This window comes from Chlamydotis macqueenii, chromosome 27 (assembly GCF_036417535.1).
Source record: "Chlamydotis macqueenii isolate bChlMac1 chromosome 27, bChlMac1.mat, whole genome shotgun sequence".
Lineage (NCBI taxonomy): Eukaryota > Metazoa > Chordata > Aves > Otidiformes > Otididae > Chlamydotis > Chlamydotis macqueenii.
Genome location: NC_141582.1, coordinates 1985148 through 1998302, shown reverse-complemented (window position 1 = coordinate 1998302; position 13155 = coordinate 1985148). Strand labels below are relative to the sequence as shown.

The following is a 13155-nucleotide window of genomic DNA, read 5'->3' as shown; positions in this document are numbered from 1 at the left end:
TCAAAGCATCTAGATTTTTTAGATGAATAAACTGCACTCTAAGTATGACAAAATGGTATTAACATGTCTATTTCTCCAAAAATGAAAATAGCACCCAGTTTTCCAGCATATTCACACCTACTAGAAGAGAAGAAAGTTTTGCCCGTTGGATACAAACGGTGAGAACAGAAGTGATACCGTGCAATAAAATATCCAAACACCAGAAGTTCATATAAATCCCACTTTTAATCATGGACAAATTTACTTTCAAGTAAAATTAACAATTTTAAATAAAATATAAATTAACAAATCAGAGTACCCCAAAACAAAGAGAGACACTGTGCATATCTACTGTAGCTAAAACAAAAGTCTAGGCATATTCCAGTTCTCTTCACCTTACTGGAGCTTCAGGGAGATCTCTGAATTATGAAATAGAAATAAAGGATTAAAAAGTAGTGACTTTTGCCACTATGAGGATGTAGCTTCCAAGACAAAAGGGCAAACTGACACAAATAAACAAAACTGATTTAAGCAGTTTTGTGGAAGCACAGCATTGGGTGCAATAGATTCTCCTTCTCCACCACAGTAATTACTCCAGAATATAAAACTGGATAAGCTGTTCTAAGAGGTTGTTTTCTTACTGCTTTCGAAAACCCTGCACTTCCTTTTCTTTGACTGAGGAGACTCAGAATTGAGAAGTCAAGCGATATCAATCCTGGAATCTGGAAAAGAAAATAAAAGCAGTCCTCATTCATCCTAGCTAACAGCATTTCACAATCTCACCCAAAGGATGAGAATCCACACTCTCTCTTACCACACATAGCTTAAGCTGCTACTCATTTACTGATGAGTCTTTGCTCATCCCATTACACACAAAAGTGCAATATTAAAAAAACCTAAGTAATTTTTGGCAGATATTGTCTAATGAGACTAAGCCAAGTTGACCCCATTTTCCCATATTTCCAAAGCCTAGCTGTTTTACACACTCCAGGCAATCTGCTTCTTCAATGGTTTAAAGGGACAAAATAGAGGAACCCTGAGGCAAAAATGGCTTTTTGTGTAGCAAGTCCAATAAAAGCCCTCCATCACAGCATCTCATAAGGGTCCTGTGGTCTTCTGTGGTGGGAGGCCTTCCTCAATCCATAGGGAAGCAGGTGAGCTGTTATGCAACATTCGCCTGTGGATCCGTCTGAGCCTTAGCAGATAAAGCAGGATGGAGAGCAGCACAATCAGAAAACAGACAAAAAACAAATAGTGATTGTAAACAAAGGAGAAGCTCCTCCAGTGGGAGTGAATTCCACGAAAGTTTTCTTGCTGGATGTCTCTGAAAAGAATCAAAAGGGATAACAGACATAAGTTGCGAACCAAACTTTGCTTCCAAACTGTCCTACCAAAGGAAATGGAGCCCGTTTTAGTAAAATAGTCTAAAGCATTACCTAAGCTACCTTACATATGCACTGAGGTTATATATAATGCACGAGAAACAACATCTTGTCTCCCCCTATCTGCCAGCTGCTTTACTGTCACCACGTTTCTTGCCTTCGTAAAGCCTCCATGCCTTCCACCCAAGCTTTTTCTGACATTTGAGAAGACAACTGGTACCTTAAAGGTAAAAACCGTGTTCGGTAAAGAATGGCTCCCAGTGTCCATTGCACCTCTTTATCGTAAACCTGTAGAGCTGTTTTCAAATTGCTGTAACTCGGAGGAAAAGAGAAGCCACTGTGAAATACTTCATACATCCAGGCAGACTTAAAACACTGGTACCTACAGAAAGAGCGGCATAAAGTCAGGTCAGCACTTAGAGTCCCAGAGGGGTGCGCAGCACAATTAGACGTGTAATTATCAGTACTTTTTTTTATGGCTGATGCAATATTTCAGGTTGTATTCACACTTTCGCTGATTTCATTAAATGGATCATTTGGACATGACCTCTTCCTGGCTACTCTGCATGAATGGATTTGCTGTACAAACACAAATACTCACTTCAATCTGTGGAGATCAGCATGTGATGCATAAAGACCACGGTCAAAACGTTCCCGTAGGACAGACCACTTAGTGGCACAATAATCCTTCAAGAAAAAAAAACAAAACAAGACAAACCTTAACATTGCTTCTGCCTTGAGAAGGAAAAAAATGCCACTAGATAAGATGCTCTGTAAATACCAGAAGCTAGAAAACTCAAAAAATAATGGCTTCCCTTGCACTGTCAATAAGTCAGATCACAAATTTCATGGTAGTTTCTGTAACATTTTGGTCCATACTTGGCATTTGTGGTTAAAATTAATATTCAGTAGCCCTTAAATTCTTTGCTCATGTACTTGGAGATGAAAAATAGGCAACCTATTTTAGGGCATTGACAAAGCAGGTTGTATTTTTCTATTTCACGTTGTAGCCTTACTTTAAACTGTCCCAAACAGATTGATCCCTGTTATGGGTAACACCCGAGAAACTAGTATAAAACGTATAAAGCAAGAAGGACAGGAATTCTGTTTCTAACAACAGCTAAGACACTCCTAAAAAGAAGCAAGGGGTGGAAGTAGCATGGATTCCCCCATTATCAATAGTTCTGCTGGAACTTGACTACCATGAGTCCTGTTCCCTCTAGAGTCAATTTTGCTATTGTGCCTTAAAACAAGCATTCTAAAAGATAAACGTAATGAGGAAAAGAGATGTCCTGTGACAGTTCATTGCAGGGTAAAAGCATTTGGGATCTTTAAAGGAAGACTTTCGTCGCAAGAATTTCGGAACAAAATGCTTCTGGAGAGTAGTTGCGTTGAATTAGAAAAAGTTTCTCTCAAGAACACTTTACCTTTGCGGCTTTAGTAAATTTAGCAGCATTGTAATCTCCTCCCATGCGTAACACATCCTCAGTGCAGTAGTAGAACTCAGAGAAACCATAGAACTCGCTGTTTTGAAAGTGCACAGCAGGCTGGTAGACACCATTAAGAGATGTCTGTGTTTCATTAGTCTTATTCATGAATGGTTGAATAATTTCACGACACAGACTAAAATCTCCTGTTCCTCGCAAATACATTATCTGTCCGTTCTGCTGGATCTCATCCTCAGCATCCAGGGGCAGGCAAGGATCTAGGTACGGTGAATCAGAAGTCATGCCAGTCTGTTTGCCCAGCAGTCTGTATAAAAGAGCAAGCACAGTAACAACTACATATCAGAAACGTCAAGCTCTGAAACACAACAACATCAAAATGAAGCACTGTCATTTAAAGAAACTTCAGCATTGCATGTGGCATGCTGCGGAAATTAAGTTTTATGTCAGGACACTTTACTAAATATATCCAAGTTAAGTTACTGAGCCCGTATCCCCAGGCAACTGCAGCCAGCTACCTGTTTTTAAGCCCTGTACTTGTAAACAGACGCTCTTCATATCTCTGGCGTGCTGCGTTTCCTCCGAAGCCAAGGAAGGTTGCAACGTAGACTCTATACACATGCTCAGTTTGATGAGCATCACAGCCCAAGTTGAATTCTGCAAGTAAGTTTTTGGCTACTTCCTCCTGTAGGAACACAAACACCAAAATCAGATATAAAAAAGATGAAACAGAACCTAAAGATGAGTTCTTTGGACAACAGGATGCCCTTGACCTCTTAAACTTCACTCCTTACTCATCTATTTTGCTTTTCACAGGTCCATATCACCTTCTGCTTGAGAGGGAGAGCAAAGAATTACTGATTGCAGAGAACTGCATTATCGCTGCTGATACCCAAGTGACTGCAAAGGCCAGGAACTCCTACAATGGACCCTGAAGTATCTTCTCCTATAAAAAATATGCACTGTGACTACTCATCTCAATGCTAGCATTGAGACCAAGCCCCCATACTACTGCTTTGCTAGGCTATGTAAATTTATGATCTGCCCAGCAGAGCTGTTCTTCATTTTCCAGTCTGGAGTTCTCAAGCTTTTCAGGAGACCCATCAGTCACTCAGCTCCCCTCACACACCATCCATCAGTCGCTTGCTGCAGCTTTTCAGATATTTAAGAGATGTGTAGCAGAAGCACTACATGTGCAGTGTGCTCAGAAACACATCATAACACTACATGGCTTCCAACTGATGCTGTAAATGAAAAACAGTACAAGCACTGTAAGCGTCACAGTCAGTTGTTTCACTCTCTTGACATTCTGTCCAAGAATCTGGACAGGTTCCATGACCGGAATATCTGTTTTGTATCAGCTTACGGTCAGATAGAGCCATACAACAGTCATCACATCAATCGTCTGCAACTCTTCCTATTTGCAATTCATATTTGACTGGGGCAATCTGCTCTGAATCTAAGCACCCAAACTTTTGCTTAACAGCCCACACTACTTGTTACATCGTCTGTCTGAAAGGCAGTGTACTTATTAAACCCTGTAATAATGAAAATCATCATTTCACAAGAAGATTAAAATATATATATATATATACGTCATTATAACAGTGCATCGAGAATCAAAACGTAGGCTTTTATGCTATTCTTACTTCAGATAATTTCTCAATGAGGTTAACAGGAAGTTATCCAACTTCAAAAATTCAGGAATTATTCTAGAACTCAGTGTATTGAAGTTAGAGCAATTTATGTTCCATTTAAGACACATAGCAGAGAAGTTTGCTTCCTACAACAGATGAAGCGTGCCGAGGACACAGGTGATGTTTAAACAAACTGTACTGTTACCCTTGTCCCCTGTTAATTCAGTTTCTACCAACCCAGCTTAAAGGAAAAACTCATATCTCACAAGTACCACACAATTTTTGGTTTCTAAGCTCCAGAACACAATCTCTTAAGTATAACGCAAATGTTAAGACTGTCCATAAACACATGCATACACACAAAGAATGCACATCCATGTAAAAATTAGTGGCAAATTATACTAATTAAAGTTTCTGAATGAACAAATATAAATGAATTGCTTAGCTGATGAAGGACTCGTATTTGCCATCTTCTCTTGCCTTGGTTTTGGAATGTGATGTAATGAAGAATAGGACTCAAAACAAAGAAAACAAAACAACAAAGGTGCATTAAAATAAATGAAAAGGAAAAGAAGAAAGTTGCACAGATAATAACCTGCTGTGAAGAGGCAAAGCTTACAGTTTTAGGGACTTCGTATGCTATCTGAGTCGACACTCCGCCCATGTCAAGAATACCCACTGTCCTCTTACGGAAGACGGCCTCTTTGTTTTCACTCCCTGGGACATGCACCTCCACAATCGCTTCATCCTCTGGATAAAAAAATGAAAAGTCACTGAGAAACACAACTAGGGTGGGCCTAAAGCAGTGCTACGCTAACTTCTAGTGAACTTATTTTTTGTAGCAATGCAGATCATTGAAATTACACAGACATATTAAACCAGCATTAGCATCTGCACATGCACTATTCACTAACATCTCTATCTAAAAACACTCCAGTGACAGCAAAAGCACAGGAATGTACCTGAAGTCCTTTCTAAAATACGGTTCACAATCAAGGCACTTACCATCATCTGTATGTTCAAATCTGCCAAGAACAAAGTTGATGCCAATCCACGCATATACTCCTACATACATAAGAAAATATATTTCAGGAATATCTGGTACAAAGAGGGATGTTTTGCATATGAGTTAAGATATATCACTGCTTATATTTTAGTAAATAAAAAACTCAGAAGTTAAACATTCCTGACAGTTTTTTCTATTCCTTCTGTCCCAAGTCAAGACTACGATAAAAACCCTACTTCAACGTATTAAAGACAGTTTGACGTGTAAATTTCAGAAAAAATAAGTAGGTTAACTTCTAAAGTGTTTTAAGCCTCTAGTGAGCGATCACATCAAAACATTTCTCCTTTAGAAAACATTTTTCCCTGCAAATTTTCTTCCATCAAGATGTTACGCCTTATCCTTACCCCTCTTTCCCCAAAGCCAGAGAAAATGGACTAAAATTCCCGCTAAGCACAGATAAGTTATTTTCACTACTAATTAGAAAACATTTGGACAAAGCTAGATCACAGCAGATGATCATCTCCACACTCCATATGTTGCTACTGAGGAATAAGGTCTCTCTCAACCAAACCAGAACTTGAATAATTTTTTGTTGTTGCTTTTTAAAGTCGTACCGTGAAAGTAATAAACGACTCAAAGGTAATTTTCCCAACATTAACCTACCTTCCTGTTTCCCTGAAATAACTTCTGCATGCGAGTCCGAAAACAGAAAATCAAAATGCACAGGGATATCAGTGAGCAAATCTTCAAGTATTGCCTTCTGCTGGCTGCAAAATTACATTTTGAACAGTTAAAAATAGTCAGACACACCAGGATCGCTATTCTAAATGCTAAAAATAAGACAGCAAATAACCTTTCTGGCAGAATCCGCATTCCTGCAGTACACAGGATATAAAGAGGAGTCTCTTTGTGTTTTGCACGTGGCACATGTTCGGCAGCAAAGCTCAGAAGTGGAGAGATATAATCACTGACCTTTTCAGGAGAGCTGGCAAACTCTGAAATGCCTAGTGAAACAGATAAATACGACAGTGAAGCAACTCAAGCGTGGGTTATCAAGATTTTCCAGGAAATATCCAACACACAGAGGAGCAACGAACAACCCAAAGCCAAACCCAGGAAATCAACCACAGAAGTAAGAAATTAAGAATGAAGCTAACACTTAATCATCCTCTAAAAATAAACATGAGCCTGTATTAGATATATTACCAATTATTTATATAATTGGTTCAAAAAGCTTTACAGAAAGTCAATTATTTATTCACTAAATAACCAAATTAACTGACAACTGAACCGGCAACTGTCTTAGTCCACAGAGAAACCTCTCCCTCCTGCCTGTCAGTGCCACTTTTCAAGCTTTAAAGCTGAACTAAGCTCTCTGCAAACCAAACTCAAAAAAATCTGGAGGAGCGCCATTCTGACAACTTGCAAGTGCTCTTTACCCAGACACTTTAAATACGGGATTTGAAAAAGCAATTTAAGATGGGCAACTACCTAGAAAATTGCACCTAAAATTAATTTATTTCCAGTACCTGGTTTAATTTTCATAACCACTGGTTTTCTGTTTTTGTCCCTCATCTGTTTGATGTCCAACAGATCATGCGGATTACCGTTGTGCCTTGGCCAACAATAAACAAAAATCCTAGAGCCGCTGCTGCCGCAGTCCACAACAATTCCGTAGTTCAGATTGGGGTTGTTTGTATCTGTAGCTTCAGTGTCAGTCACTCGGGCAAGATACCTAGAAGAAAACCAGGCATTACTACACGGCAATTAAGTTCCAAATGGAAGTTTTTCTCAACATCAGAGTCAAAACAGGACAAGAGATTCCACCACAGGAATCACAGTTTTCATTATTGTACTGTTGCTGAAGAAAAAAGTGAAGTGCCACCAATAAGAATCAAATTCCCAGAAAAAAATTACCAAAAATAATTCCCAAACAAATTTATCGGGCAATATTTTGGCACCAATAGTTTTACTGAGCTGCTACCGATACACAAAATATTAGAAAGCTGAATTATTGATAAAACAAAATCACCTTGGATAAGGAAAGCTTCATTAAAAAAGCAGCAAGTTCTACTCATACTTCTTGCGCCCCATTCACATATTTTACAGACACAACCTGTCAATGTTTTTTTCTTTCACACCAAAACTACATTTCATTCCTGTCCACAGAAGTCTTTTCCACTCTCACCTGTGGAATCTTTTGTCCCTGTACGCGCGCCCATACTTATTGCGGATGACTACCAGGGAGTAGTAAAGCAAAGAGACAGCAGCTGCAAGTATTCCTATCACAACGATCTGTCGCAAAGTGGTGTTGAGAATACGGGGACATCCCACCGGAGAGATGCTGAAGTGCCAAGAAGCAGGAAGCAAACATGAGATGCTGATCCTAAAATTCAAAGAGGATAACCTGCTTTAAAAATGGACTTTGTTACCAAAAAGAAGTACAATGCCTTCCAAAACAAGATAAGGACAAACAGATTCTTCATAAAACCTTCTGCTTTGCTCTGCCCTAGCTCTGCTTTCGTGTCGTCAAGACACTATTCCCACCTTTGATTTCATCATTAGCCATGAATTCATTATGTTCCCTGTCCTTCGCCCAAGATATCACAGTTTAATTTGACAGTTCCTTTGGCATTCTTACCTCCCCATTTTGGGATATGACCAGGAGAGAGAAAGACCAGCTGGCGTTCAAACATCAGCCAGTCACCTCAGACTGACAAGGGACATCAACCATTCTCAAAACCATTGCTCCTCTGTTCCTGAATTGAAAAGAAAACAGATGATCTATGAAGAGCACTGTCAGCAGGTCAAGGGAGGTGACCCTTCCCCTCTCCTCAGCACTGGTGAGGCCACATCTGGAGTGCGGGTCCAGCCTGGGGCTCCCCAGGATAAGAAATACATAAACCAAGTTCTGCGTAGGGCCACAAAGGTGGATGAAGGTCTTGAAGGATCGCTCTCATGATAAGAGGCTGAGAAAGCCGGGCCTGTTTTACATAGAGAGGAGAAAGCTCTCATGAATGTATATAAAAATCTGGCTGGAGAAAATAAAGGATACAGACTCTTTTCTCAGTGGTGCCCATTGACAGGTCAAGAAGGAACAGGCACAAAACAAAACACAGGAAATTCTACCTGAACGTAAGAAAAAAAACTGCGAGGGTGGTGGGACAGCGGAAGAGATTGCTCTTCCTCAGGAGAGGTTGTGCGGTCTCCATCCTCAGAGACAGTCAAAGCCTGAGCAGACACAGGTCTGGGCAACCCGCTGTAGCTGACCCTGCGTGGAGCACAGCTGTGCACTGCTCCACTCAGGGAGACTAGAGAAAGTTCAGCACACACAGCAATGCACCTGCTACACAAAGTCTTTACAAACAGAGTATCTTCAACTCTGCTACCACCTGCAAAGCCAGTCCTCAAAACACAAAGCCTCCAGACATAGCAAACCATCAGCAACATATATATATATATTTTTTTTTTTTAAATGCTGTTATTTCAGCACAGCTCTGGACGGTGACTTTCCCCACCTCCCACCTGGTCTCGCAGCCCTTCCACGCACGCCCCATCCTCACGGAAACACCTGCCCGAGCTGCCACGAAGTCCCTGCACGGATGCCAAACCGCAGCCGCCCTCTCCCGCTCTGAGCGGCACCCGCACACCCGCGGCGGGCCGCAGGCGGGGGAAGAGGCTGGGGGACAGGCCCTGGCAGCCCGCAGCGACCCTCACCCCTTCCCCGCTGCCCCAGCAGCGGCCAGGCCGCGGGACCCGGCCCGGGCTCACCCCCCGCCCCGCAAACGCGGCGGCACCCTGGCATTCGGGGGGCCCCTCCCGGGTGCCCAGACGCGCTCAGCCCGCTCCGGAAGGACCCTCCCTGCTGCCCCCCGTCCCCCCGGCTCCCTCAAGCCGGCAGCCCGAGCAGCCAACGCCGCGCTCACCTCCCGACCCGCTGCATAGCAACGGGCCACCGCGCCACTTCCGGGTGCCGCCGCCGGATGTGACGCACGCGCGCACACACGTGGCGCTGAGGTTTGCGTTGGTGGGCTGGGAAGGGATTCCCCGGGGGGCGTGGCCACGCAGGAGGGGGCGTGGCCACGCAGGAGGGGGCGTGGTCAGGGGCGGTGCCGGGTTAGTGTTAATTGATAGCGCGGTAATCAGTGCGGGGCTGCGCGCACCCATTGCTAGGCCGAACAGGCGAATATAAATACACAAACAGCGTACAAACACCTAACAGGCATAAATATCAATATAAATACTTGTCAAGGTGTTACAAACAGGCAATGGCCTGGTAGCACCTGTAATAAACCTACGAATATTTATGATAAAAGTAATAAATCAATCAATCTGGCTAAAAAAAAAAAAAAAACAAGCCAAAAGCCTCTCCTCGCCTCCAAGGGGCTGGAAATCTGCCGGCCAAGCAAGGATGCGCCGTGCCACTGAGTGGCAGCACAGCTTGTGCCCGCGCCGCTCCCAGATCCCGCCGGAGAACCAGAAAGAAAAAGCGTATCCCGGCAACTCCGACGCATTAATAACAGGAATAACCTCGCAGGACGGTTGGGAGCTTTGATGGGGCCTCACCTCTCCTGGCGGGAGCGGTTCATGGGGTCCCGTTGGCGGGAGTGAGCTTCGGCCCCGGCCACGGTGGGGCAAGGCAAGCGTGGGCGCGTGGAGGCAAACCACACGCCGGGCGATGGTTTGGAGGGTGTTGCATAAAGCTCTCATGGGTTAAGCGCCGCTTTTCCAGGGGTAAGTGATTTTCTGAGGTCAGAAATCGCTCCACTGCCGTCCCTGTTCTCTCGCAGGACGGAAGGAGCTGGACTGGCCGGGCTGCTCTGGCTTCTCCACTTCTTCCCATTCCTTCTGAAATTGTTGCGTTACAGACTTCGCCTTCATCCTTGGGAGCCCAAACTGGGACAAAAGGAATGCCCAGCCTGACGGCTGCTGTCATTTCCCTAACACACGCCACGTAGCCACTGTTTGTCCCTCTGCCTGGTCATCACACACCTTTGCAGATGATCAGATGCAATGCCGGATTTCGGATGTCCCACCTTGTCCCATGCCTGTGGATGGGGCAAACCCCTTAAACGAAGGAGCGTCACGCCTCTGCCATGCATTTCACGGGGAGCATCCAGACCCACTCCTGGCTTTTGAAAGCCATGGTCACATCGGGAACACAGGAACCAAATCTGGCCCGGGATTGTCTGTCCGGGCCATTCTGAAAGGCAGATGTGAGCGAGGAGCCGCGTCGCTCTGAGCAGCACCTTCTGCAGGGCTCCTCCGGCTGGAGGGGAACGTGGAAGGTGGCGGGTTTTCACACGAGTTCATTTTCTCCTGCGTTTCCTTTTCCTCTTTCTCTTTTCATATGAGAAACTTTCATCTTTGCCTCTCAAGCTGCTGTCGGTGCTTCTCAAAAACACTGCGGCTTTTTCTTCCCCACCCTGCGCAGAGCTGCCTGCGCACCCATCCCCGGGGAGACCCGCCGAGCCCGCGCGTTGGCTTTCAGATCTGAGTTTTAGATGCTGGATTTTGCATGGCGGCTTTTGGATGCCAGGCTTCGTGCGTCGGGTTCTACCCACCAGATTTTGCACGCTGGGTTTGGCACAGGGGATTTTGCACGCTGGGTTTTACACGCTGGGTTTTGCACGCTGGGTTTTGCACATTGAATTGTGCATGTCGGATTTTACTGCCAGATATTCAGGGTGGGGTCAGGGCTCCGCTTCCCACCAGGGCTCACCGCAGCTACTTCGCCACGCGCTGAGAATGAAGTCACTTCTCTCCAGCATGTTTTTTTCCCAATAATTAAAGTGCTTTAACGAATGCAATGAAGAAATACACTGACTGAGCTGCAGCAATGCACGGTGCCCGGGCAGGGCAGGGGATTTTGCTGAGGGCCGGAGGGAGGATGGCAGCTGTGCTCCAAGTGTCCAGCTCTCCAAGACATTGGGCTTCTTTACAATTTAAGCATTGCGAATCTTGTCCGTGGGTGTAAATCCCTTGCTAGTTTGGACCAAAGCAGCACAGACGGTCTTGAACTTGCAAGGAAAGCTGTGCTGGGTGTGCAACCCATCCCCAGCACAGCGGGATGCGGCCCTGGGCAAGCAAGAGGGTGCTTTGGGATGGCAAATTATGCCGAGCTAATCCAGGATCTCCAGGGAGAAGGAGCTCCTGGACCTGCTCCTGCTTCCCAAGAGAAATGCAGAGCCCTGGGGCAGCAAACCTCTGCCAGGGGGTTCAGCCTGACAAAGGGGCTGAGCCCGTTGTCCCACGGGATAAGGAGCACGCGTCCCTTCAGGGGTTCCCTCTCCACACAGCGTGGGGGACGTTCAGCTGGTGGGACCCATCCTGGCATTGCACGGGCTCCCACCAGCTGCTGAAAACCCTTTCCAAGCTTAATTCACCCCAAAAGCAGTTGCTGCAACTCGTGACTCTGGGGGGGAGACGGCTGCAGGGCAGCTGGCTCCCCATGCTGCCATCACCTGCCGAGACGAAGGCACAAGTAGGAGCATGTCAGCGGCGGCGAAGGCTTTGCAGAGGGGGAAAAAAAAAAAAAAGAGAGAAAAAAAAAAGCCAGCGCTGCCATCAAACCATGCAAACAAAAACGCTGCGCTGCGGGGTGCTTTGCTGGGGGCTGAGCGTGATTTCTGCGTCACCGGAAAGGTTTGGCCAGGGATTGGCCTGGGTGATAGAAATATTGAAAAATACGCAGAAATTGAGAGCTGCCGATAAAACCGTTGTTGCCAGAGCCTGCAGGCGGCACAAAATGGAGGCCTAGGAGGAATGCGCGAGTTGGTTTTGTGCACGCTAATTATTTCCAGATGCATGCTCTTTGCAGTGATGGAGAAAAATAGGAGTTGTTTGTGAATATATTTCATTCCACCGTCAACAGGATCACCAGTGGGAGGAAAGCTTTCCCCGCCGGCTGTCGCTCGTGCTGGTGAAGCGAGCCCGGGCTCTGGCTTGGATGCTCCGCCGAGGAGAGCTGCCAGCGTTTTGCACGGGAGGAAGGTTTCCTCCAAGCACCAAATCCCACTTTGTCCCCCCGCCCCGCGCAATTTGGAGGAAATGTGGGATAAATCCACGCTGCTAAAATCGTCGGGCTCGCTCTGAGCTGGTGCCTGGAGAAAGGAGCTCAATGGAGTCCCAGAGCTCGCCGTGAGCGGGGCGTTTGGGCCATCGCCCATGTCCAAAGGAGAAATCACCCCTAGGACAGGCGCGGGTCCCCCTCGAGCCTCCCGAGCAAGATGTGTGCAGGGTGCCCGGCCCCTATCTCGGGGGAGCATGTCACCCATGTGGCCGCACCCTGCCCAATATCAGCCCGCGGCCTGCACCGGGGTGAGCAGATACGGGAGCAGCTGGGGCGCGTGGCAGCCATCGTTGCTGATCAAGGTGGAGCAGCCCGGTTTTTTGGCGGGTGGCTGTGCGAAGGGGGACGTGGAGGAGAAGGCAGAGCTAAGCCACATCTCCCAGCTGGACTTTTCTTCTTGCATTTTTGTGTTTATTTGTTAAAACGCTCGTCTTCTCTTTTCAAAGCTGGAGAGGCATCCCCACAGCCCGACCTCCCCAGATGTGCTGGCTGCACTCGCTCTGGGGCAAATAAAGATGATTTTTTATTTCCTTACACTGCCAGCCTCAGCCCCGTTTGCAGAGCCCTCATATCATCCCTTTTCGCTCACCGTCTTTTAATCACACAAAGCCCTCCCAGAAGAGGTGGCAAAACC

General features: G+C 45.8%; 1 protein-coding gene and 1 long non-coding RNA gene across 7 annotated transcripts; one reads left to right on the top strand and one right to left on the bottom strand.

Annotated features, from left to right (window-relative positions):
* Positions 1–206: 206 nt before the first annotated feature.
* Positions 207–10155, bottom strand: ENTPD4 (ectonucleoside triphosphate diphosphohydrolase 4). 6 transcript variants are annotated; one of them, XR_015261229.1, is made up of 14 exons: positions 9376–9445; positions 8091–8208; positions 7638–7835; positions 6979–7184; positions 6303–6453; positions 6113–6216; positions 5449–5508; positions 5039–5193; positions 3325–3491; positions 2789–3113; positions 1963–2048; positions 1582–1743; positions 966–1303; positions 207–701 (listed from the first exon to the last, which is right to left on the bottom strand). XR_015261229.1 is itself a non-coding variant. In XM_086768064.1 (13 exons), the coding sequence occupies exons 2-13, from the start codon at positions 8096–8098 to the stop codon at positions 1075–1077; spliced, it is 1851 nt and encodes a 616-aa protein (XP_086624190.1). In that variant the 5' UTR covers positions 8099–8208; positions 10016–10155; the 3' UTR covers positions 207–1074. The 6 variants fall into 6 exon arrangements, 5 of the variants coding, with proteins under 5 accessions (XP_086624190.1, XP_086624188.1, XP_086624192.1 ...); XM_086768064.1 differs by lacking the exon at positions 9376–9445 and adding an exon at positions 10016–10155 and having other exon boundaries at positions 207–1303; XM_086768062.1 differs by having other exon boundaries at positions 207–1303.
* Positions 10051–13047, top strand: LOC147597382 (uncharacterized). Its single transcript, XR_015261234.1, has 2 exons — positions 10051–10183; positions 10318–13047. It is a non-coding gene; the product is annotated as an uncharacterized LOC147597382 (long non-coding RNA).
* Positions 13048–13155: the final 108 nt, after the last annotated feature.

Coding starts and splice junctions, on each gene's coding strand:
- ENTPD4 (XM_086768064.1), bottom strand. Junction 7,185..7,637: donor AGGGACAAAAGATTCCACAG/GTGAGAGTGGAA, acceptor GTTTTCTTCTAG/GTATCTTGCCCGAGTGACTG. Junction 1,744..1,962: donor GCTGATCTCCACAGATTGAA/GTGAGTATTTGT, acceptor CTCTTTCTGTAG/GTACCAGTGTTTTAAGTCTG.